The sequence below is a fragment of the Monodon monoceros genome, unplaced genomic scaffold (assembly GCF_005190385.1).
Source record: "Monodon monoceros isolate NGI ecotype Baffin Bay Population unplaced genomic scaffold, NGI_Narwhal_1 Super_Scaffold_7, whole genome shotgun sequence".
Taxonomy (NCBI): Eukaryota; Metazoa; Chordata; class Mammalia; order Artiodactyla; family Monodontidae; genus Monodon; species Monodon monoceros.
Window position 1 is genome coordinate 42,315,059 of NW_021703784.1, and position 27,764 is coordinate 42,342,822.

At 36.1% G+C, this 27,764-nt stretch overlaps 1 protein-coding gene across 1 annotated transcript in view; it reads left to right on the plus strand.

The window, feature by feature from the left end:
* Nucleotides 1-27,764, plus strand: part of NOX4 (NADPH oxidase 4) — a 145,243-nt gene that overhangs the window by 2,487 nt on the left and 114,992 nt on the right. The window contains exons 2-4 of the mRNA XM_029209577.1: nucleotides 143-238; nucleotides 22,347-22,457; nucleotides 24,037-24,121. Coding sequence (XP_029065410.1) covers nucleotides 143-238; nucleotides 22,347-22,457; nucleotides 24,037-24,121 — 292 coding nt within the window. The remainder of the gene's footprint in view (nucleotides 1-142; nucleotides 239-22,346; nucleotides 22,458-24,036; nucleotides 24,122-27,764) is intronic.

Here is a 27,764-nt window from a genome sequence, read left to right on the forward strand (position 1 = left end):
ACTTCTCTTCCAATAATACTTTGTTGCAATGACTAATTGAGGTTCCATTGAAAGTACTGTGTCCAATGAATGTACTTGAGGTGTCCATTCATCAGGTAATGTTTATTTTTAATTTTTTTCTCTCACCCTTCATATGATTTAGCTTATCTGGCTGTCCCTGAATGTCCTGCTTTTCTGGAAAACCTTCCTGCTGTATAACCAAGGGCCAGAGTATCACTACCTCCACCAGATGTTGGGGGTAAGTGGGACTTGGTTGACCTGTGGAATGGCTTTAATGTGGGCAGAGGATGCTACAAAGCTTGGTCAGTTTTTACATTCATTAAAGAAACACCAGGAGGGTTGTTCATTTCAGAAACATTTGTTACTGTCTAAAGTGGTCAAGTTTTCATGATTTATCATTTATACCGGTCCAAGTTAAAACGACTGACTCTTTTAAGAGCCAAAGATAGTATCTTCTAAAGTGAACTGTTGGGCTAGTAGTATCTGAGAAAAGTGCTACTCCTTGCCAGCTGCAAAGAGTCCTGAGGTCTCCTTCACTTGGAGGACCAACCCATGACAGGATTTTAGTTTTTACTAAATCAAGACTTCAGCCCGCCCATCAACTTACAGAGAATTTCTGCACTGTTTCCTTTTACTGTCAGTTCTCACAAAGTATGTGTCTAAGGTGGTTATTCACTTCTGGGCATTTCTCAGCGGCTTGCCCTAGGTTAACGGCTGCTTATGGTCCCAGTGCTCTGGTCTAATAGGAGAACGATATTGTGCAAAACTTTGCTCTGATTTATCTCAGGTCAATATTTTTCTTTTCTCCATTCCATGATGTTTCTGTTCTTATTCTTCCTCTCCTTCCCCTTCCTACTTGTCTCCTGAACAAAAGGCAGTGGCACTGAGGACATCTTACTTTGTACAATACAAGGAGACAGCTTTTTCTAAGCAAAAGCAAAAAATATAAAACATATTGAAAAATCTTAGGGCATCTGAAAAAAGCAGATTTTGTCATTCCTTTTCACTGGGGAAGAAAATACATTCTAAATAGGAGATGCATTTTTTTTTTCATGGTTTAATGACTATTTAAAATTCTGATTAGTTCAGATGAATTTAGTGGAGCCAGCCTTCCATTTCCTGCTTTACAGTTATAGAGCTCATTTATCTTTAAACCTCAGCTCCTATAGTAGTGCTTGGCACATATTAAGATTGCAATAAATTGAGGCTGAATTAATTGATGTATATTTCATTTTATACAGTAAGGTACTATCTTCAATATCTGTTGTTCACACAGTTGATATTTTTAAAGTTTAACAACTGTTTTTTTAAAGAATTTTTTTTAGAGCTGTTTAAAGTTCACAGTAAAATTGAGGGGAAGGCACAGAGATTTCCCATATGTTCTCCTATCCCCACACATGCATAACCTCTCCCATTATCAACCTTCCACACCAGAGTGATACATTTGTTACAATTTGATGACCTACATTGACACATCATAATCACCCAACATCTGTATTTTCAACTGATGGATTGATAAACATAGTCTCAAAGATTAAACTCATTTTATTGCAGATTCCTAAATCTGAACATTTCTTTCTTTTGTCCAGCCAACCTGACATCCAGCCATCCAGAAAACTGTCATGAAACCTTTACTTTTCAAATGGGCACATAGAGAGTAACACCTCCCCTTTGCCCTCAGGTTGCTTACAATCTAATGGAAACTCCAACAACTAATTCAATAAACAAGTTAAGAAAAAATTTTCTCTAAGGAACACAGGAAGGTTTACTGGCCTATCATGTTACTTTGTTTCCTAAACATTCCCCCTTAGGTATAAATTAGCAAACATGAGGTTTTTCAGTGGGAGCTATATCTGACCTATTATATAACTTATGAACAACTTGGAGAAAACTCTTGAGAGTTACGATGGTAAAATTTGCCTTTAAAAAATGGTAAATCTTGATCAGGACGTAGTTGTAATAATATAAAATCTAAGCCTAGACAACTTGGAATGTCATAATTGAACGCTGGATTTCAGCTCTATGACATTGTATAAGCTAAAATGATAACTTATTTAAAAATTAATTATGTTGGAAACCAACAAGTTAATTTTTTATGAGTTTGGATGCTGTGTAACAGCTTTAAATTTATTTTGGTGACAAGTCAGATATGAAGAATACACACACACACACATATATAACCCAACTAATTAAAAAATATATGTTTCACCTCTCTCTACCTCATCCCACTTCAGTGGTTTTGTTTGAATAATATGACAGGCTAGTGAGGTTCAATGGTGAGGCCTACAGAATAGCTGGCACATAGTAGGGGCTCAATAAATATTAATCAGTTGAATGAAGACAAAAATGATAAAAGGACTCAATGGAAGACTATGAGTAAAAAATGCAAGAGGCAGACTGAAGGAGAGAAAGGTCGTTGTAAATTAGTTTTCATGGAAACATAAGAATGATCATAGTGAGTTGACCCTTAACCCATCAAGTCAGGAGTCAACATTTTATGAAAAGTCATAGTGGAAAGGAATAGCTTTTCTTGGCACCATGGCGAAGGAAGAAAGATGACTTACAAAGTCTCACTTTTCAGTAATCACCTATCTGAATTTTCTAGTCATTAATTTATCTGCACCATTTGGAATAGATATTATCTGTACTTTTACTGAAAAAGGAACTCTATCTATAGTTTGACTATTGTTTAATGAAGGAGTATTTAATTTTATTTGTCCTTGGCTTATCTTTTCTAATCTTTTGATGATTGTGGCATTGTTGCATAGTATAAGAATTTGCAGGCATTTTTCAAATTGCAAAGAAATACAGTATAATGATGAGATATAATTAATTTTAAAATAAATATTGCAGGCTCCCATGTTTTACATGTTTAATAACTATATATTATGAACTTAATGCCTTAGAGCAGCTTTTTAGAGCCTACCAAGCACTCACAAGAACATGGTCCCACCATGATAGAGCTGTAGGAATCCTGAAAAGGACATAGGTACTCTGATATTATAAGTCCCTTTTAGGTAAATTTTAAGTTCATAAAAATTATGATGGTATTTCTGGAAATGAATTTGATTGCTACCACTTTAAAACACAAATGGAAACAGTACTTCCATTTGTTGAACATTTTGATAATAGCCTTTAGTCTAAGGTTGCTGTTATGCATCTGTAAAATGTAAGGTAATAATAAAGTTGTACTAGTCTTATAGGAATAAAGGGTCCACAGGATATAGCTCATTTGCAGGAAGACATAGACATTCAGAAGCAGTAAATTCTTTGTAGTGGTCTGAAATCTCTGCTTTCTGTTGAAAGATGATTTATTCAACTGTTTATTTACACTGATGATATACTAGTCACTTTACAAATGCTGTGTTTGAGCTAGGAAACTATTCTTCCCATTTGCACCTGGGGATGTATAGGCTGAGGAATCTGAATGAATGATTTGATCAGGTTCCTTTGGGTGGTCAGTGTCAAAGCTAGGATTTGAATGCAGTGCTCTCTGGCCTTTTGCTTTTCCCTCATACTACACAGATTGTCTAAACCACTTCACTGGCCCATCTCAGATATTTCTGTTACTGGTTAGTATTACTCTTTATCAGTGCTGCCCAATAGATATATAATGTGAGTCATATGTAATTTAAAATTTTCCAGTAGTAATTCAAAAAAGTAAGAAGCCAGTGGCATTTAACTTTAACAATATATTTTATTTAAAATAATATATCCAAAGTACTGTAATAGATTGAAGCATTCAACATGTGGTTAGTATTTTTTAAAACTATTACTGAGATATTTTACATTATTTTTGCCTGTTCTTGAAATACAGTGTATATTTTACACTTATGTACATCACAATTCAGTCACTAAATTTTCATCAGAAATACTTGACCTGTGTTTAAATTTCATAAAATTTTACAGATGAAAACGTGTATTCACATACCCAAGTTGTTCCAAACATATTTAAAGATTTTCCTATAACACAAATGAATATCAGCTTTTAAATTTGAATTAAGGGACTTACCTGGCAGTCTAGTGATTAAGACTTCGTCTTCCAATACAGGGGGTTCGGGTTCAATCCCTGGTCAGGGAGCTAAGATACCACATGCCTGGCAGCCAAAACACCAAAGCATAAAACAGAAGCAATATTGTAACAAATTCAATAAAGACTTTAAAAATCGTCCATATGAAAAAAATCTTCAAAAAAAATTTAAATTAATGAAATCAATGAACCTAAAAATTCAGTTCTTTTGTGGCCCTAGATACATTTCACATGCTCAATAGCCATGTGTGGTTAGTGGGTACCATTTTGGACAGTATATGTGTTGGCTGTGGTGGGGGGAGATTTTCCTACCTTCATGGCCAAGTGCATTTATCGTTTTGCTTTAAGGCAAGCAACTAGTCACCAGTCAGCCCAATAAAAAGACATCAGCATATGGGTAGTCGTCTTGTTCCCTCTCTCCTGAACAGGAGTTAATACTGGGTAGGAAGTTGTGCACTCTAGTTATTGGCATATAACTATAAAAATATCTCTGACTTTTCCCTAATCTTCCTAGCTTTCTGGGATGGGAGCCTTTGAGAATGAAGGTAAAATTCAGAACTGGAGTATCCATTTTTATTACTAGTAGCCTTGGTGACTGTTCTCAGACCAAAATTAAGGGTTAAGGGAAAAGAAGATCTTAAATGATGGAAGATAAAATAATGTTGGGATTTAATATGTCTTAGTAGGAGTTTTCAGCAGAATTGTTTTTTCCCAGACTAGGCTGACCCAGGCCTGGAGGCAACATGGTCACGGCTGGTTTATGCCTGAGTTAATGTGCTAATCAGACTGTGCACTTCCTAGGAGATGTTTAATTATGACATGCTGTGAATATTGGAATCTTAAAATTAGCTAAGAGGGAAAAAAAGTGTTTTGAGGAAAGCCAAAACAAACACCCAAACAAACAAACCAAACAATAACTTTCCTCACCTTCCCATAACGATGTTTTAAACAAAGGACTCCATTGATTACTTAAGTTGAAATCTGTCTTGATTTATTTATTTTCAAAGAATGGAAAATGTATTTAGTACTTTAATAGCAAATACTAATGTGTTGTGACAGACTCTGAGAAATTCAGTTTCCTAAATTTTTTGAAATGTTGGGGCAATTTAACTCAGGATACTATCTATAGTATAGAAGCCTTCATATTCATGTTCACCTATTTCTGAGTTCTATTTCTGACATTTGAACAATTAAAGGATATAATTTAATTGATATAAACATTTTAATTTGCAAAGAGAATGCATTTTATGGTACCAGATTCAATTAGTCTTTGTTTTATATATTTTTCCCCAAAGCTAATATTTGGGGAAGAAAAACCTAGTTTTTCTCACGGTGCCATGATGAGAATTTAATTTTTTTTTTTGCTTTATCTCACAATTATTATTTTAGATCTGCTACATGGTCATGAGGATCTTTTCTTTCTTGTTTTTAAACTCTTATTGAGATACCTATGTTGATTGGTATCTCAGTAAGAAGTTGTGAAGAAGAAAGTTGTGAGCATTGAGGTTTTTTTCTAATCTTACAATGATGATCTTTCTTTGGTCAATCATTATGCTTCAAGTGATTTAGAAACATTAACAATTTACCCTCTCAAGAGTCCTAAGACTTGTATCATAATTAACATTTTTCAGAGACAGAAATCTGATGTCATGTGAGTTTCTTAAGGTTGGAGATCGGAGTCTCTGGACAAACAGACTTAGGATTTTAAGTCACTGTTGGTTTTACAGCTGGCGTAGGCAGCTTTAATTCTGCTGAGAAGGAATATATGCCTCCTGTATGCCTCCTGTCATTTTCAGAAAAGGCTTGATCATTAACTCTTTCCTTCTATTGCACAGAATATTGTGGTTTCAATTCAGAGGATGCTTTTAAATAAGTTGGTTTTGTTTGTTTATTTGTGTTTATTCTTAACATTCTGCTCTCGAAAACAATTTACTTTTTGTTTATTGACAGGTGAAATGAGTTACATTACATTGATGCAACCATTATGTACTTAATCCATTTACAATAGAGATTCATATAATTTTACACTTGAAAGAGAGCTTTGTAATCTTTACTTAGATTTCTTCCTCATTTTCCCAAATAGAAAAATGAGGTTGAAGTGATTTGCTCATTATTACTCACTCGATTAGTGGCTTGGTCACTATCCTGGTTCATTGCTCCTGTCAGTCCAATATTCAGCCTGTTATAATTAACAACTCTATAGATATATGCAAGACACATTAAACGCCATACTCTGTAGACCACTAGTTTTTCATCTTATGTGAAATGATATTTAAAGATATTGTGCAATTCAAGAAGTTATGAAAAATTATTGATTTACACCCAAGATAACATATATTTCCAGTATTACAGTTGTTTTTGACAAATTGTTAAGGATTATGAGATTTATTTTTATTTAAATTTTTTCTGATTCTATGATGTTTGGCAGAATTTTAGCACAATGATTAACCTCTTTGTTATATTCACCTAAATACCCAATGTATAATTCTCTTTTATCAATACCATCCAAAATAGCATAGAATTGGAACTTGGAATTAATTTCTTAGATTTTCAAATCTACTTCCTTCATTTCCTTATTAATAGTATCAATAGCAGATTGCATTCATTGAGGACTAAGTACCAGGTATTACTCTAAGAGCTTTGCTTGGATTAATTTAATCTTTTCACCCATCCTATGGAGTAGATATTTTTAATTCTTAATTTTCCAGGTAAGAAATTGAATTAAAGAAGCTCTGTAACTTGCTAGTGAGTGACAGAGCCAGATCTCTAGCCCAAACATCCTGATTCTAGAACTTGTACTCTTAACCATTGGGCTCTTCTGCCTCTAGGCAACATTAGTATTACTGTAGGCTGAACCATATGTAATTGTCATTTTGATAGAAGAAAAATAATCCAAGAGATTCCCTGGTGGTGCAGTGGTTGAGAGTCAGCCTGCCGATGCATTGGACACGGGTTTGTGCCCCGGTCCGGGAAGAACCCACATGCCGCGGAGTGGCTGGGCCCGTGAGCCATGGCCGCTGAGCCTGCGCGTCCGGAGCCTGTGCTCCGCAACGGGAGAGGCCCGCGTACCCAAAAAAAAAAAAAAAAAAATCACATATTATGTACCAGACACAGTTATTTCTTTGCTCTTTTATAATCTCATTTAATCCTTACATATTTAATTTAATCCTTATAATAACCCTGGAGGATAAGAATGATCACTTTACAGAACTGAGAAACAGATTCTGAGTGGTTAGGTAACTTCCCCCAGGTCACATAACTAACAACTGGAGAAGCCCAATTTGAGCCCACATTTGTCTCATACTAAGACCACACCCTCAGTCACGCTGCTCCTCCAGGGAGGTTCTGAGACACAGAGGGTTAGAGCCTGGAATTTTCTACTCTTATCCAAGGTTCTTATGCATCCCACCACAGTGGCTCTGGGTAAGACTGTTTGTATGTATGTTTGTGTGTTTTTGTATTAATAAGTAAAGATAAGAATATAGTGTATAGATTATTCTTAAACCTGAAGCAGACTGATATACCTCATCCTAACTGATTCCTACTGCATTAATTTGCTCAGGCTTCCATAACAAAGGACCACAGAGTGGGTGGCTTTAACAACAGAAATTTATTTCCTCATAATCCTGGAGGCTGAATGCTTTTTCCTAGGGATCACCCAGCCTGAGGGAATGAAGCTTGTAGAACTGCAGAATGTTATAGGCACCTTAGGTATTGTTCTAGTTCATTTATCTCATTTGATAGACAGATTTAGTATTGGGAAATGCCTTCTTGATGGACTCAGTGCAAAGTTGAATGTGGACAGTAGTTCTTCAAACTCTAGTCAGTGTTTCTAGTTCATGACGGTAAGCATTGTGTTGATCATAAAATTGACTTTAAAAATGCCTAGGTAATTCTATGGAGGAAAATCAATCATCCTTAATTCCTTATTGACAATATCATAAGCTTTGGAGCTATATAGATATGAGTTTGAACCCTGGCTCAGGCATTTATCTCCCTTTATGATTTTGGCAAATTACTTCTCTGAGACTAAGTTTAAGTCATCTTCCTCTTAGGTTAGTTGTGAAGATTCCCTGAGAAAATGCAAGTGAAATGTTTAGCACTTGGTGCATATGTGCTTAGCAAAAGATAGCATTACTATAAATATTGAGTAATATTATTTAGCATTAATGGTATTGATACTATTAATAGTAAATAGTAATAGAAATTATTTATGCTTATCAATGAAAATATTAAAAGGAATTCAGAGAAATATAAAGATGGAAGGAATTTGCTGAGCAAATGGCAGATGGCATTAAGACAGAGACTTTTCCTTTCCTTTGATTGGCCTCTGGCTGACCCCCAATCCTTGTGGACAAAGGAAGCCTGTCAGTTGCTATTTGTAATTGGCGCAAAATTTGTAGCAACTTGGTTATGATTGCTGAGTGGAATTTTATCTTGAGGTAGAACGCATTTTATTCAGAAAAGCTTGTATTAATCTTCATTGAATTTTGGAGTCTTCAGCAGATAAACAGGGTAATAATGCCTATTTCACAAGATTACTGTGAACCTTAAAGACAATTAAAAGAAGTAACCTCAATAATAGCTAGAGCCAACATTCACTGAAATGTTCTCATGGGCCAGACATGATAAATTCTTTATACATTCAGTGTCAGAGTCCTGACTAGTCTACAAGGTAGGTTCTATTACAAAAGAGGCAGCTAAAGCACAGAAATTATAAATAATTTGCTCATGGATTAAAGTACCTTGCACAAAGCCTATGATGTAATGAGTTCCAAAAATGCCAGCTTTCCTCTTTCCTTCCCTTTTCTCTCATCCTTCATATTCACATACAGCAATTCACTTAACTGTTCTGTACTCCCATTAAAACAGGATGAAATGATCCCACTTATCTCAGAGTGTTGTACTGAGGATTAGGTATGACTTAACAGGCAACTACTTTGAAGAATTGAAAGCATCACAGATGTAAAACATAATGGTTATTATTACATATTGTTTCTGTCTCCTATTCATTCCTCCCAGCTTTTAAGGCTCCAGCCATTGGTACTCTAACAGAGCTCCTTTGGGAGTCGTAAAGGGCAGTTTGGACAAAGAAATGAGATTTCATTTTCATGACAGAAAAGCAACAAGTGGCCCTTAACATCTAATATGCTTTACTCCAGTATTGATTATTGAAGTGGGATCTTAAAGGGCTGTGACATGTTGTAATTAATAATTGCCAAGGCATGAACTAAGAGTGAGACTTTAGTATAAGAGTAAGTTACCTAAAGGCAGAGTGAGCCTACCTTACTTCTTAGTATCCACGTCTTAATGCAGCTTTGTGATGTGATAAATGTCGATGTAATAAATAGTCTTGTGAAATGTAGTTTCTTTTCAGTTCTGGCAATGGGATTAAAGAAAAAGTAGATAATGAAGAAGATGGTTATTCCATAATCAGTAGAATTTGTTTACATTTTTAGAAGCTGGAAAGCTGAATTTGACAATGACTCCTATCTATGGATAGATGAATCCAACACATATTTTATAGGGAAAAGTTGCATGCTTTGATGATTTTCATGGATTTGGAAATGGTTGAAGTCTCCAGACACATATCAGGAATCCCAGAGGTCTGACATAGTTTAAGGCAAGAAGAGATGAATGATGTACACAAAGTGAAAGCATCTTATACACCTGAGATTTTTAAAAACTAGGTACATCAACGCCAAGATAAATTTAAGAAATGATTTATGGCAAATGCCTTTCTGACTATAGTCATTTTTCCTATGATAGTGTTATCAAATAGCCAATTTCAAATTTCAAGTAATTTTCTTTAATATAATCTTAGAATGCTCAGGTCCATTGGAAGGATCTGAAGTGGTAATGATCTAAACAAGTTTCTTCCCCTCCCCTCGACCCCCCGGGGTATACTTTTGGTTCTCTTTGTTGACTTCCATTCCCCCAGTATACCCTCTGTTACGCGCCTTTCAATTAACATCTTATCCTGAGTGAACTCCCTGTCGCCCCACCTCCTATAGGAACATGATTTCAAGGATGCCCTAAGAAGAGACAGTTGTGGAGCAAGAAAATAAGAACTGTCTACTGAAAATACTGATGAGATAGGGTGATGAGAGAGTTTTTAGTTCTCACTGATTTTCCTTGGCCAAGTTACTTTTGTTAAGTTACTTTGAGCCTCTGAGCTTTGTTAATTCTCTTGGTTTGAAAAGCACAGGCTCCGAAGCACATTTGTAAAGTGCTAAGAGTTGTGCAAACATAGGTGAAGATACATTTTTCTTTTCTTTTTCCATAGCTCAGAATATCTAAAGGGAAAACCAAGCAAATATCATCAGTAGTCTATACTAATGGATTCCAACTGGAAAAAAAAATGACTCATATTAAACCACAAGAATGTAGAGCTTCAGTAAGGAAGTTCTTCTCCCACCTGAGAAATGGCATTTGTTGTTGGGCATTCTCTGTATTACGTTTGTTACCTACAATAGAATTTTCTGGGGTTAGGGCCTTAGCTTGGACTATGTAGAACCCATCATTGAACTGTTCAGTTATTTTGATCTTGTTTGTACATTTTTTAAAACTTAAGAGAGTGATAAATGAGTCAAATGAAAATCTTGGAAAAGTTTAGTTGCCTGGATCATCATGGATCTACAAGGTTTCCTTAACTTTGGTTTGCCTGAAGAAAACTAGTCTTAGACTTGTACTGGTTTTAAAGCTTGAGTGTGTCATGCTTAAAGAAGAAAATATACTTTGTTCAACCCACAAATTTTATATATATGAAATTTAATTTGTTAAAGTCTTGTGTGACATTCATTCTAATTCTTATCAAAACCAAGTGCCTGCTATTGCTTTTTCCTAGCACAGAGCGACTATTAGCTTACATTTCAAATAAAAAGTAATATCTGTAAAAATTTCAGAGTATCAATGGCAAAAGTATAATGTAGTGAAAAGAACATGGATTTTGTGGACAAATTGACCTAAGTTGAAATCTTGACTTTACCTCTCAATAACTGTATCTTTATTGAAATCTTCAAAACCTAGTTTCCTCAATTTTAAATTGAGAATTATATTATTAGATTGAACTACATGAAAATTTCAATATTGAAACATTTTGACTTACAAAAATGGCAATTTGGCATAGTTTAACCTCGTTTCTCTCTTTTAGGATTATTATTATTATTATTATTTTGAGGAGAGGATTAAGTAAGATGAAAAAGAAATCAGTGTGAAGACCACAGATTGTGTTACTTCCCTTCTTTCTAATGGCAAGTTATAGTAGACAAATTCATGACAATGCTAGACTCATTTCTTTCAGGAAACACTGTTGAAGTTAAGAATGTTTTGATATTGCCATCTCCTTGTAAATGTTTGCTAATGACTAAAAGTTTCCAGTAACTAAGAGAAGTGTTAAGGCCTAATTTTGTGCAATGTATAAATTCTGAAGTATTTAAGAAGATAGTTTGCAAATTATAGTATACATTTTTTCTTCATTATGGTTTCAGAAATATTTAAGCTCACAATTAATTGCTTTTCAATTGGCAGTAGTTTTCAAATTGTAGCTCCAAATTTCTTGGCCTTTTTAAAACTTTCCATCAAGCAAACCAAAGTTTGAAGTTCACATGAAGAGAACAAATTTTATAGGACACTAGCAGTGAATCCTCTGTAAAAACAAAGGAGTTAGAAAACTTCTTCTGATGTTAGGTACAGAGTGTTTAAACATGTACCTCAGTTCACAGCACACTGTCTTCATGGGTCTGTGCAAGACCCCTGTTTGCTTTCTTCACCATTTGTTTGGCAATTTTTTTTTTTTTTGCGGTACGCGGGCCTCTCACTGCTGTGGCCTCTCCCGTTGCGGAGCACAGGCTCCGGACACGCAGGCTCAGCGGCCATGGCTCACGGGCCTAGCCGCTCCGCAGCATGTGGGATCTTCCCGGACCAGGGCACGAACCCGTGTTCCCTCCATCGGCAGGCAGACTGTCAACCACTGTGCCACCAGGGAAGCCCTATTTGGCAAATTTTTTAATAATGTGAAGACATGTATCATTCTATATTGAATGCTGATGACACAGAATTAGAAACTTCACTTCTAAGAGATAACCAACTGTATATATAAAATCTATGTCAATTTCTCTATCTATATTTATGCCTGTATATGTAGATAAACATTTATATGCATGTATATTATTAATTCAAAAATATGTCACAGATATTATTATTTCATTTCCATTACACAAGTTTAATTTATCTTATTTTTAATGGCTACATAGTATCCCATAATGTGTATGATAATTTGTTTTATATTTCTCCACTGTTGGCCTTTTTAGTTCTATTCTTTGTATCACAGATTGTACTGCAGTGAGTATCTTAGAAATTTACCCTTGGTTTGCTATTTTCCTTTTTTATGAAAATCCAAGATGTGATATTTTGGTCTTATTTAATGTTAGTTTTTTAGGGAAAAAAGGTTAAACTTTATTTACATCTTCTCTCTTATACCAATATATCATCTTGTATTTGATTTAATGTATTGTTCTGCCAGCAGATGAGCTAGTATGGCCACTGTAAGTTGACCAATTAAACACTGAAGACTTTGTCAGAAGTGTCTAATACTTAAATATGTGTGTATCAGAAAGTTTAAGTAAATGGTCTGTAACAAATGATCTATCCATCCAGTCCATCTTTACTTTACCTACTCTGTTAGGTATTTGGGCCATTTTAATGCATCCGGAGTTCTTACTCTTAGAATTGATAACTTCTTGGAGACAGTGTATATATATATATATATATATATATATATATATATATTTATACATGTATATTTTTTTTCTTCAAAGAAAGACTGGAAGAAAGTGAACTTGATTCAAACTTGGAAGTTATGGTTGAAAGATGCTGAGTTAGCTAACAGTGCTAGTATTTCAAAGACAAAGACAGAACTTAAAGACACTTTTATAGTTTCAATTAAAAATGTTATTAACTAACAGGATTGAGTTCGGCAGTTATAAAATAGATATGTTTAAAAGTAGGTTATGCTTGACAGACGTGCGAGAAAAATCTTAATTTTGAATATCCTATATTCAATATATGAGTTTTAATACATGTCATTATGGATATTCTGATTAAAATTCTAACCAAGTGAATGGGTACTATTGCTATGAGTATTGTTTCCTTCCAAAAATTACTCCTTATGCTCAGGTTACTAGTATATCTGTTTTGGCTTCCAAATTTTAGGAGGAATATTGAGAAATTGAAAGTGGTGTGAAGATGAAGAAGAAAGATACAAGAATGATTGTTTCTGATGAAGAGTAGCTTAGAGGTGGCTAAATACTCAGTAATTGTGATCAGATATGCTGGACCTGTGATGTAGGAGAAACAAGGCCTTTCTCAGCTTTTTAGCCAACCAATCTCTGCAAAATACATTTCACTCCTCAGTGCTTTCCCCTGTGCATGGATCATTTCTGTAGGAGGAGGAAAATGTAACAATGACGTGCAATCAAATGCTCTGTAACTCTTGAGGCCCTTGTTGTTGGGCCTTAGAAAGGAGTAGAGGAAAAGGGATAGGTGTGAATATCCACAGGGATGTCATAGATGAATTTTAAAAATTCCATTTTAATAATGTTTGTCAGCTAAAGAGGTCAGATAATTTTTACTTTATATGTTTTTACCTTTTAGAACAATTCCATGAGGGAAAGTAGAGGAGATTTTTATTACTGTTCTGTTAAATTCTTCAGTGCTAGGTTTTGGAGACAAGTGACCTTGGTAGAGGTCACAGGTGTTAACTGTGGTAAGAATTTCATATCTTTTAATCTGGTGACTGTTCAGTAGACAGCATTGCCTTTAGAAACCCATGAACGTGTTCATATGCAGTTCTGACTGCCATTTATGTTGAAGTTTAACTTTTCCAGACAGACACATAGTCTAGAAGTGAATCTCTTCTGCTCTCTGGGCTTTTGGTACAGGAAAGACACGGTAGACAAAATCAGGACAGAACTATACCATGTATCCATCTTGCTTTCATCTCTCTCTGTAATAGCTACATTTCCTTCCAATTCATAATAGATGTCTAAGAAAAGACCACATTCCCACTGAAAATGGAAGAAAGTTCATTTCTAGAAAAGGTAGAATGAAGGATGATGACATATAAAAGGGAAGATTTGAGTTAAGCATAAGGATATCTGGATAAAGTGTCAGGATGGACACTCTACTTTTGGTGGTCCCTTGAGCTATATGGAAAAAATTTTTCCCCCAGCTTCCTTCTTTGGAACTGATAGCTTCTTTTAGAGACACTGTTTTTTTAAAAAAAACAGTTTATAGATGGGAAGAAAGGTCAACTTGAGTCAAAAATTACATCATAGTTAAAAGTCTCCAGGGCAGTTAGTTGACAGAAACCAGTTAGAATCATTTGGAATGAATTACAGTTTTTTATTATGGCATGAAGGGACATTCTTGAGCTTTTGGATATACCCCAAGAGCACTGAATTGGTAGTCTATATTGGGATTATGTTAAGAAATAATTACTCCAATTATTATTAACGACTTTCTGGTTGCTCATGACATGTTATTCATTATTGTTTCTGTACGAAACCTTATCAAAATAGTTAGGTAATCCACTTTTGAAGTAGCCCTTCGTTGAAATGTTGTTTTTTTATTCTTAAGTGCAATCTTGCCCCCATGGAATGCTCATCATATTCTATATTCATATCCTTATAATATATTAATGGTACAAACTAAACATTTAAATTAGAACCACAGTTTTGATTTATAGATAGAGGAAAAATAAATTGTTCTGATTTTCTGCCATGAACCCTTTTGGTTACTATAAAGACAATTAAAAAATTCCTACCATTGCCTTGGAAATCATATAGACTATTTTATGGGGTTCTCTCTTCTTTTTTTTTTTTTTGCGGTACGCGGGCCTCTCACTGTTGTGGCCTCTCAGGTTGTGGAGCACAGGCTCCGGACGCGCAGGCTCAGCGGCCATGGCTTACGGGCCCAGCCGCTCCGCGGCATGTGGGATCTTCCCGGACTGGGGCACGAACCCGTGTCCCCTGCATCAGCAGGCGGACTCTCAACCACTGCGCCACCAGGGAAGCCGAGGGTTGTCTCTTCTTGCTCCTGTATTTGCCTCATGACCACTTTCTTTGGCTTTCACTGCTAAAGGAATATTTTCCCCAAGGAGTATTTTTTTGAAATAATTTTCTTTAGTATTGACCATGCATTTTTGAGGTTCCCAAGGGTAAGAGGCAGTTTGGGCTTGTCCACTTACTATGCTGCCACTTGCTAGCTTTGTGGGGGAGATAAGGATATCTCCATTATCTCCATAGGTAAACCATTACAATATAGTGGGTTAAGTGTTCCAGAGGAGGTATGGTGAAAGGCAGAAGGGAAGCTTTGAGAAAGATGCTCCAAATTTTTCAGGGTATTTGAAAAAGGGAAAAATTTGGAGGTGTAAATGAAGATACTGTCGGGGATGTGGCCCTAGCAAGGCCTAAGAGAGAAAATGACCCCGGGCTGAGACTTGAAGAATAATAAAGAGTTCATCTGGTAGTTAGCACGGAAGTGGGTGGAAGAGGTGGAAAGCCATCACAAAGCGAAGGAATGGCCACAGCACGAGCTGTGGGTCGGCACCTGAGATATGCAGGGAAAGCTTGGAATAGCTGGTCTGGATAATGCATCCGGGAGCTGAACTGAGTCATAGAATAGAAAGTATAGCTGACTGGCCTTATGGCATCATCAATTTGGCTTATTTACAGGCTTATAATACAAGTTGGATCGAAAAGAAGTTTGGACTAGGTGACTTATCCAGTCTTATCAGAGAGCTACAGTGGCCCTGAGGGTTTCCTTCAAACTGCGTGTTGCTCAGTTCCATACAGTTGATCCCAGTCTCTAGAAGGGTGGGTGCTGGGGGTGTGGAGGTAGAGTTGATATCCTGGGAGATGTGGTGTGCAGGAAAGAGCAGGTCCTGTGCTCTGGTCCTGGATGTTAACCAGATCTCTTGGGTAATCGCTTTTGGTTTTGATTCTTTTTTCCTTTATTTGCAAAATGAGGGCATTGAAGGATCCTCTCAGAGGCGCACTCATTTATCATCCGCCATATACTCATTGCACACCTACGAGTTACCTAGAACTCTCTTTGTCTTCTTTAGATACAGTTGAGTGGAATAAAGCTCAGCTCCCATAGCTCCAACTATAACGAGAGGTGAGGATGAAAAGACAGGCTTGGGAAGAGTGATTTTCAGGAAACTGTGCCATAAGAGCATTTAAATTCTGTAACTAGACCTAATCTGTGGATGGCCAGGGACCAGGATGACAGCTTCTATTTACTTCTTACTATATGCTGAGTGCTACACTTAGTATATATATGTTCATTTAATACCATTACCCTTTGGGGTGATTATTTTCATTCTATAGATGAGGAAAATGAGATAGAAAGGGTAAGAAAATTACCTAAGGCCGCACAACTAATAGAAGTGCTTAAAACTCAGGTTTGTCTGACTTCAAAGTGGATTCTAAAACAGTGATTGCCAAGCCTGCTTGTACCTCCTGAGGGCCCCACTCCAGATCTAAGGAATCAGAATTTCAGGAAGTACAACAGAGATATGTTTATTTTTAAATAGTCCATCAAGTGAAATTCAATGTGTAGTTAGATTATGGAAATCTTAGGTAAAGATTTACACAAAATGACAGGAAAACCTACTGGTTGGATAAGAGGCTAAGCAATTGAAAGAGTAAGAAAGTATTATGGTTTGGAAAGAGTTATATAAGGCATCTGAATTCACATCTCTTGTTTGGAGAGTGACCTGTCCTGTTCTGTTCTCAGGGAAGTAACAGCAAAAGGATAAATGGAGGCCTGGGTTCTAGTCCTTTGTGTCTTTACGAACTAACAGTGCAAATAGAGGCAAAATGGTTGGCCTGGATGATATGTAAGGCCCCATGAAAGAGCTAAGTTCTATGATTATAAAATATGTAAGAATTAGGTGTTGAATTGGCTTCATTTGGTTTGATTAAAAATATTTCCTTGGAGGAAAAGAGTCCATAAAATTGACCTTAATGAATACAAATTTACATACTTTTTGACAAACGCAAAATGCCAAATCACAATATAAAATCTTTAATAAACCTCTATGATAACATTTATTTTAATTTTTTCCTGGAAATGACTAATTGTTGACCCACCAAGAGGTAGCTAGAAAACGGACCAATCGTTAAAGCTTACTATTAATACTACTCTGGCCTTTTCAAATCCCGTTGAACACCAGTTTTGCATAGATATTTACATGTAGAATGTCATTTTATATTTCCCTAAAATTGCTGAGTTGAGAGCAAAATGTTCATTTGAAAGTTAATTTACCAGAAAAAGTAGTTTTCAAGTCCTCTCTAGAGTCAACTATTTCAACAGAATTTTTTTACAATTTAATAGCTTTGTCAAGAACTTGGATGAAGATGAGGAAACGTGAATTTGTAAAATATTCAGCTAAGGTAAAATTGGGAAGGAAAAGTATCAAAATATGGCATTCACACCCAGTGTAACATAATGGGCTGACACCAATAAATTCTTACATTTATGTACCTGCTCTCTCACACCTCTCTTTCTTTGTTGCTTGATAGCAAGTCATGTGAGAAAATTGTTGCAAACACAAGATGAGCCATTATGCCGCATGGTTGCCCCACAATATAACACTGTCTTAGAATCAGCAGGCCTTGGACAGTGTCCTTGGTGAGGGAGAGCATGATCTTAAGTACTGAATTCTGGTGAATGGGGAAAGGTCACTGAGATGATGTGGGAGTCTTAAATGTATATCAAGAATTTTAGAGGCCTAAAGAATTGTGTTTAGCCTGAAGGAAACAAGATTGAGCTAGGAAACCATCCTACTTTTACCTTCAGTTTTTTAATGTCTATTTAGGAATATTGTTATCCAGAGTAGCCTGGTGGGTAGAAGTTACAGAGACACGGATTTCATGTAAGTGTAAGAAAACAAAATAGAAGTTCTTGACAGTAGAACAGTCTGCTGTCTCTGGACACATTCAGCAGAGGGTGGGTTACCTTTGGTCAGGGCTGTTATAGAGGAGGTTAGTCACTGGGTGGATGGTGGGATGGGGGTTAGACCCTTTTAGTTCTCCAATCTTAGATGTATATGTTTTAGGAAATTATTTAGCAAAATAAATTTACTGATAAATATTTAGTTGAAACTGAAGCCCTTCTATATGTAAGGCTTAGATATAATTACCATAAAATGTAGTCCCCGTCTCAAAAAAATTTCACTTCTGTGATGATTAACTACACAAAGTACTGTCATTGCCCAAATTATGTCCTTCCAACTTGTTCTCCACACTTCATTCAGAGTGATCATTACCAAATACTAATCGCTTCTTACCACCTCCCTACTCAAAACACAGTGCTCTGCATTGACTTTAGGATAAAGATACACATTATTAATATGACCTACCAAGTCCATCAGGGTCTAGCCCTACCTGCTTTTCTGGTTTTACGTTGTATTCTCCTCCACTTCCAATCCAGCCATATTGGCCTACTATTAATTTCTCGTGTAAACACCAGGCTGCCATTTGCCACACATCCATTCTCATGCTGGTTTTTTCTGCACAAATGTCCTTCTCATTCCTAGATGACTTCTGCTCACCCTTCAGATCTCAGTTCACTTTTCACTTATCAAGGAAGCCTTCCTGACCTTCCTATTTAGATTGCATTTCCTGTTAGCCATGCCCATGCTCTGTATTTCTCATTCACAGCATTGGTCACTGTGTATTGGTTACAATTTACATTTGGTTATGTAGCTATTTGATTAATATCTGTTTCCCCTACTAAAATATAACATCCTAAGGAAGAAGGCATTTTTTGTTTTTAGTTCACTATTGAACTCCTGGTGCCTTGTGATATGTGCATATCATAATAAATATATCTTGAATGAATAATGTAAGTGGAATAGATAACACTTACTATGGAAGCACAGAAGAGACCATTTAGAGAAAGGATGTGATACAGTGACCGTAATCAATAAATTAATTTTATATAGTGCTTGCATTTTTTAGACCAGTTTTACTTTTCACAAAAGTCTTGCAAGCTAGGATTATTATATCATATCATATTATATTATATTAATTTTATGGATAAGAAAATTTTATTCCTCTCAACTTTACGGATAAGGACAGTTAACTAGCCCAAGAAGAATAGTTATTAGGTAACAGATTTAATATTAAAAAAAAAAAGTGTTTGAGATTTTAAGAAAATGACCATGCACTTGTTATACCCAGATATTACATTCTTTTATAACTTGCTTTAAATGGCATACTTTCTTATAGGACTGTCTTAGTTCAGGCTGCTACAACAAAATACCATAGACTGGGTGGCTTAAACAACATTTATTTCTTTCGGTTTTGGAGGCTGGGAAGTCCAAAATCAAGGTGCCAGCAGAGTTGGTGTCTGTTGAGAGCCCTTTTCCTGGTTTGCAGATGGCTGCCTTCTTGCTGTATCTTCACGTGGAGGAGAGAGAGCAAGCTCTGGTCTCTTCCTCTTCTTAATAAGGGTGCTAATCCCATCATGGGGCTCTACTCTTATGATCTTATCTTACGCTAATTACCTCCCAAAGGCTCCACCTCCAAATACCATCATGTTAGGGTTTCAGCATATGAATTTGGGGGAACGCAAACCTTCAGTCCATAGCAAGGACCAAACTGTGTATTATTTATACATATTCATCTAAAATAGACTTATAGCTTAAAAAATTACGCTTGGAATTTTCAGTTATGTTTGAGACCTTCACAGGTAAGAGGTGAAAGTAACGCTGCCATCTAGTGATAACTAACCTGAATGAGATTTGAAAACTAGAGGAGCAGGTTGAGCTCTCTAGGAATGGTAGAACACATCATCCACATAGAATGGGCTGGGCACATAACATAGGCAGTCATTTCTTTTTAGTGAACATTTGAAGTAGCTGATTCTTGTGAAGGTCATGAATTAATAATGACTAAATAAAACAAATCTTAACTGTAGACTATTACCCATCTAGTAAGTAGATAAAATGGTTTCCTATGATTGTGTCACTTAACTGAGATCTGTCTCCATTTTCTTACCCTCTTGACTGCTTCTGAATAAGGGAGTTTTGTACTCTGATAATCTAATAAAAAGAATTTTTCATCTTGGTTTAAAGAGCTAAATATATTCAGGAATTAATATATATGAGGAAATGAGTCCTTGGTAAAATTTCCAGTTAGATTTTGCAGCATCGTAAGGAAGAAGTGGAAAGCCAAAATAAACTCCATTCATCCTAACAGGACACTTAAAGCCACTTTGAATTAAATTACTGTATGAGTTAATGTAAACACAGCAATAAAACACTTCCAGACGTGCAATAAATGGTTAGAAAATGCAAAAATATAAGAATGCTCTTTAAAGCACTAAACTGCAAAGATAATTTGGATAATTTATTTGTAGCTCTTAAGTCCTGAATGTATATGGTAGAATTTAGCTGATATATTTTAAGTGAGTTATTGTGCTAGTACATTAAAATTACAAATAAAATTATTACCCAAAATCCCTGGAGCTAAAATTTTGTTACATGCAGGTGCCATATCAAAAAGATATAATTATTCCTTCTCTGGAGGCCTAAACAACAAAACCTATCACTTTGAAATGATATTAATTTTGCTCATTGAGGTGAGAAAATTATACTTAACATTTTTTTAGATAGTCCAGTGAGAATTATTTCTACTTGTCCACTGACTGGTATACTCATTGAACTGTGTCCCTGAGGTGTTCAAATTCGTGGTGTAGAAAGAGTCTAACTGGAAATATCAATTACTTTTTATATAACCCAATGAAAATTATGGCTTTCCTGACATGAGTTATTACTCCATCTCCCTTTCAGGAATAATAGTTCGTATGCTGACAATAAACACTGTGTAACAGAGTTGCTATTTTGCCAAGAGTTAAGCTGGGAATCTCAGGGACATAAACAATTTCAAGATAAGAAAAGCATCTGACTTACACCAGTTTCTTAGTTGATATCCTTAACATAAAGTAGTTTTGTGTTTATTTCGGGACAAGTGCACAGATATGACCCCATCTCTTGTTTTCGTGTGATACATTCGTCATATGAAGAATGTGGCTAGTACCAGACAACGGTAGATGTCAATCTAGCAAAAATTTGATTTTAATTAGTTGCCAAAAGTATTGGCTCATACCAAGGGGACTGATTCTTTGAAAAATATGTTTTACAATGTGATTATGATCAGCTTTGTAGGAGGCACAGCTGATCTGGGATCTCTCTTGGTTTTGGTTTGGGGAAGAACCTTTAAATTTATTTTGTTAGTTGATTTACAATGTGTTAATTTCTTCTGTATAGCAAAGTGATTCCATTATGCATATATGTTATACATATACATGTATTCTTTTTCATCTTCCTTTCCATTATTTTTTATTGCAGGATACTGAGTATAGTTCCCTGTGCTATACAGTAGGACCTTGTTGTTTATCCATTCTACATATAATAGTTTGCATCTGCAAGTCCCAAACTCCCAATCCATCCCTCGCCCACTCCTCTCTGCCTTGGCAACCACAAGTCTGTTTTCTGTCTGTGAGTCCATTTCTGTTTCATAGATAATTTCATTTGTGTCATATTTTAGATTCCACATATAAGTGATATCGTAGGGTATTTGTCTTTCTCCTTCTGACTTACTTCACTTAGTGTGATAATATCTAGGTCCATCCACGTTGATACAAATGGCATGATTTCATTTTTTATGGCTGAGTAATATTCCATTGTATATATGTACCACACCTTTATGGGTCAGGGGAGAACTTTAGAGGAGGAGTGCTTAAGATGAACCCTGAAAGATGGGTAGAGTCAGTAAGGTGAAGAGCTTAAAGGCGGGTGCTGGTGTGGAAGGGAGTTGTGGGGAGGCTCAGAGGGTTCTAGAGAGAACACAAATGAAAAACCTTTGTTTTAAATTCTTGGTACCCTACCAGTGAACAAAGGATTCAACACTGCACCTGTGTGGAGGTACAGAATCTACTGAAGCTCTCTAGGGCTCTTAACACCCAGAACAGTCCAGGGTGGGTACAATAAGAAATTGACCTTGCACTGAAACAATGTAGTGAGGTGATTAGAACACTAGTAGAAATGAGAGGAGGCTAAGTTTTATGGCAGTGTGGAGCAGAAAGAGACCGGTTTCTCTTTTGGTGAGAGAGAAAGTGGAGGGTTATTCAGGTCTCTTGAAGGAGTTGGCACTTGCCACAGTCCTGCCGGGTGAGGTCTGCAGCATGCTTGTAGTTTACTTTTGTCCTTGACTGTGTTTTGCCCCTTGCCTTATTTGTTCAGCTAGGATTGTGTCTAAGCAGAGCCTCCGCATCAGTTCTTAACCTCAACTGCAGCCTTATCCTCTTACCCATGTGCCGGATGCTCCTGGCTTACCTTCGAGGATCCCAGAAGGTAAGAAAAAAATCCGTCACTGCTTCCAGCATAGATAATATCAAGTGTAAAAGTGGCACGTTAGTCCTACTTAGTTTGCGTGGTCTGAATTTCTGCTGGAGTGATTTCTTCAAACATGATAGTAAAGACCACGTCGCATGTCAAGGAGATCAGTGAGCTATTCTACAACAGTAGGTAAGGGCAGAGGATAACAGAGTATCAGGCACCGTGCTAACATATATAAAATTCACGTATATTGAATACTTGTGAATCCTCACGTGATTCTGTGGGTACTGCAGATGAAGAAACTGAAACCTAGGGAGTTTAAGTAACTTGACCACGACCTTGAGACTAGTGAATGGTAGAGCTGAGATCAGCCCCAGTTCTGAGCTCCTTCTGATTCTTCACTGAGAGCTTGTAGTTTCATTTAATTAAATTCAAGTGAGCAAACTAGAGCTGTGTGGACTTTGATTAATATACAGGATGACTGCTGGTATTGGTGTTAGTTTCTTAAAACACATACCTGTTTTGAGCTATGTAAAAGGCTTGAAATAGATTTCTTGATTAAGATGTGATGTCATATATGATATTTAGTATAAAACAAAGGATTTAAGAAAAGAGAAAAGCCCTTTGAAAGTTAAAATTCATCTGAAATTGTTTTTTGTTTTCTCTTATCCTCGTGTGTGTGTGTGTGTGTGTGTGTGTGTTTGTGCGATATATGTGTGTTTATTCCTTTCTTCAGTAAGATAGTTAGGCACTGCTGGATCGATACTGATATTTTAAAAGGAGTTGTTAACATGAGGTCATTTTGATGTTCTGTGAAGTTCATGTGAGTGGATTTACTGTGGTAAAACTTCTCAACCTTTTCACATAATTATATTCAGAAACTCTTTGCTTTTAATGCAGTAATTTGTGGAAATAACTGTTTCTGTAGGTTGCCAACTATTGCGAAATGCTAGGTTTTGATCCCTGTGGCTGGCCATTGGCTTGGTGTGAAGAAAGAGAAGATAAATGGCAGGAAATGAAAAGTGCCCACATAAGTCTCTCAGTATTTAATAAGTCTTAAAGAATTATCCCCCAGTGTGAAACATAGGTACTCAAAGATGCTTGACATTTTGTTTTTGTGTAAGATCAAGCAGGCATTTAAACCTGTAGATAAAATTGCTTCATTTAAAAATAATCTTATTTTTTGATCACAAAAGGAAATTGTATATATTGTAAAATTAAAACATTCCAGAAATATGCAAAGTAAACAGTGATGGTTCTCCTAAATGTTACTCTGCCAGAACAGCCACTATTTGAGATAAATGCCTGCAAATATGTTAACATACATAATGCCATTAATTTTAAACAATACAGGATCATAGTTTAGTTTATGTGTTGTAACTTTTTTTACCTAACAATATATCTTGTGTATGTTTCCATATCAGTGATAAGCCTTCTCACATTCTCTTTAATGATTTGAGTGTTCCATTGACTAGATATAGCATACTTCATCTCACCAATTTTTAATTGATAAGCCTCTGCCATATTTACAAAGACTCATGCATATATCTTATTTGCTGCATCATTTTTATCATATTAAATGCTTTTTATTTAGGTTCCAAGCAGGAGAACCAGAAGATTGTTGGATAAAAGCAGAACATTCCATACAACCTGTGGTGTGACTATCTGTATTTTCTCAGGTGAGAAAACCAAAAGATGTTAAATATTATGTTAGAATAGCACATTTTATGAATGATATTTTTATTGTTTATGGTTTTCTTATTATACAACTTAATTTTCTCTTCTGTGTATTTAAAGAGATTTATCTAGTGATGCTACAGAAAATGGGTGTTTTATATATATATATATATATATAAATGTGCAAAGTTTGGCCCCCAAGCTGGTAATGATTATTTTCTAAAAGTAAGTAATTTCATTTAAAAAGATTGGAAGAAAGTGATTAAAAGCTTTTAACCTCTAAAAGTAATGATATGATAGAAACTTAAATGTGTGAAAATTAGAATGTGAAATGTGCATTCACAGAATATGATTCTATCAAAATTATATTTGTTAAGTGTTTCTTTGATATTAACGCTTGGGCAGAAAAGCAAATGTCAAAATTTGTGGAAATTTACCCTACTCAATTCCAAGTTAAAATATGAAGTGAGAATCTTGTGGTTTTTAAGGGTCATTTTAAAATAAATTTTTATCCTGAGCGTTTATATGACACTTTTTAAATTTTTGAAACAGAAATTAATTAACGTATTAAGTACAGGTACTCTGGAGACAGATTTTGTAGGACCTATCCCCAGCTGCCCTTCTGCCTTACCAAGTGACATAATCTCTCTGATCTTCAGTTTGTTGTTAACTGTAAAATGGATCAACAGTAGCACCTATCTCATGGTTTTAAGACTAAAGTAAGAACATGCCTATGAAGTTCTTAGGATAGAATTAGTTATTATAATTTACAACCTCAGGGGTAAATTATCTCAGTGGCATAGCACCTGACATTTTCATCTGTTCATTATTTGATAGGACATAGGTGTTTTGATACTTGGGACATTTGATCTGGATATTTGTGTATGGCCATTTTGAATCAGAAGTGTTTTGCTATAGCTATTGCCAAGAAATCATTAAACTTTAACCTTTTCAAAAATTGCCACGTATTGTTGAAACAGGCATCTTCCCAGTGTTTTATCCCTGAACATCTTCCCACTGGTAGTTCCCACCCTGGAAGTGAGAGATGGGGAGAGGCTCAGGGATGGGCTGAAGACTCCAGTATAGCTCAAGGCTACGAATGGAGTAAGAGTCCAGGATATGATGAGGATCAAGGGTGTGGCCAGGGTTAGGGTTGGATTAGAGCTAGAGAGAGTGAAAGGTCAAAATGTAGAAGGATAGGGAAATGCTGGCACATTCATAACTTGATTTGTTCTAAATGGGAGTTGTGTCCAGATATTCTGTTCAGTTGGAGAACAGCTGAAAGACTCAGATAGTGTGGAGTATTGCCATGAATGAGTATGTGTTCCAGAGGGTTTGCCTTCTGCCACTCACTAGGGGTCTGACTTTAGGTAAGTCACCTTTCTTAACCTTAGTTTTCTTATCTGCAAAATAGGGATGAGGGAATTCCCTGGCAGTCCAGTGGTTAGGAGTCCATGCTTCCACTGCAGGGGGCCCGGGTTCGAACCCTGGTTGGGGAACTGGGATCCTGCAAGCCGAGAGTTGCAGCCAAAAAAAAAAATTAGAGATGATTCTGCCTACCTCATTGTTTTGTTATGAGAATTAAATGGGGAAATCCATGCAAAGTGCAATGCTTTCTCATGCCTAAAATTAGAAGCCCTGAAGTCTTTTAACCTAAAAAGCCTTTTAAGGAAGGTGAATGTATCCCTTAAGGCTGTATCTCATACAGCTGTTACCTAGGACTTTTTTTCAGGAGAATTCAGAAAGAATGGTAATTCCTCTAAGGATGCCCTTGCACTTTTGAGCCATATAATATGTAATGAACATGTAAACCTTTCACTTAAAATGGAGTTTTTTTCCTATAGATTTTAGAAGTGCTGAAGCTATAGGACACAGACAGTTTTGCTTCTATAATGTTTTATATCTGTACCATAGTTGAGTCTCACCTAGACACCCTTTGTTTATTTCTTTGGAACCCTGTCCTTGCTTGTTAGTTAACCCACTTTCAGTTTCCTGTCCATTTTTTTTTTAACATCTTTATTGGAGTATAATTGCTTTACAATGTTGCGTTAGTTTCTGCTGTATAACAAAGTGAATCAGCTATACATATACATATATCCCCATATCCCCCCTCCCTCTTGCGTCTCCCTCCCACCCTCCCTATCCCGCCCCTCTAGGTGGTCACAAAGCACTGAGCTGATCTCCCTGTGCTATGTAGCTGCTTCCCACTAGCCCTGTCCATTTTTTATGGGACCCTTTTCCCTCCTCTAATTTGGTCACTGGCGGGAATTTAATCCTTTAAATAACTTTTAGGTTATTTAGCATTCTAGCCCTTCTCCCTCACTTTCATTTGTCTTTGTGTGTAATTTGGAACTCTTGGCTTACCTATGTACATCTCGTATGTTAGGTTGGAGGGGTCATAGAATTTTCTAGTTTCCAGGCCATGTCTTCTTTTGAATCTCAACACTCCATATATCAGTGTAAATTGTAATAGTTTCCTAAGCAATTTAGGTTCACTTATCTCATTAAGTCTCTTATTTCTGTCATTACCATTTTACAGAGAAGTAAACTGAGGCATTAGTAGGCAAGCAGTGTGGCCAAGAAAACAGGTTCTCTAACTAATTAAATATTGTTCTTTCCCATACATTACAATGTGCTGTTAATGTTAACTTTATTTCACCTACAAGGAAAGGTTGGGAAGGGAGGAGGGTATTACACTTCTGTGCAAAATGTCATTAGCTTCTTTCTTGTCCAGGCTTCTCAAGATAATTTTCTTTTCCTTGACCATGCCGAAATGGATTTGTCTTCAACTCTCTAATAACTTCCTAACACTTTTATCTCTAAGTCAGTTGACTACTCATTACTGTGCCATTGTAGGTAGGTTATTAAATGCTGATCGTCATCTTCCTGAGTTTTTGTTCCATGAAGTGGTTACTAACACTTTTGCTATTGGGTTTAAACACTATGACTTGAATCTGTGGATTGTGAAAAATGTTAACTGGTTAAAAGCCTTTTCATGGACCTATATTTTAGGTTGAGTGTCAGTGAAGTATACAAGATATATAACAGGTTTGCAGCTATGGGAGAAGTGAAACATGTGGAAAATCTAAAGTACAGTGGTTCCCCCTTATCCATGGGGGGATGCTTTCTAAGACTCCCAGTGGATGCTTAAAACCGACAGTATTGAATCCTATATACTGTTTTTTCCTATACAAACATACCTGTGATAAAGTTTAATTTATAAATTAGGCACACTTAGAGATTAACAATTACTAATGATAAAATATAACAATTGTAATAAGTTACATGAACCTGCTCCCTCGTCTCTCTCAAAGTATCTTATTGTACAAATTTAATGCCTTTTCCATCTTAACTAAACATGAGTTGCAGTTTGAGGTGTGACAGCAAAGTGAGCATGAATTTCTTTTTTCCTTCCACTTTCCCAGATAGACGATTCATTGCTAAGGATCTTAGCAACCTCAACATATGAAATTTTGTCCTTTCCTTATTAAGTCGAGAACTTTCACCTCCTCATTTAAAGGAAGCACTTTACGGTTTCCTTTGGCATAAATGAATTGCCAGTATCACTACTCTTGTAGTTTGGGGCCATTATTAAGTAAAACAAGGACGACTTGATCACAAGCACTGCAATACCCCGGACAGTTG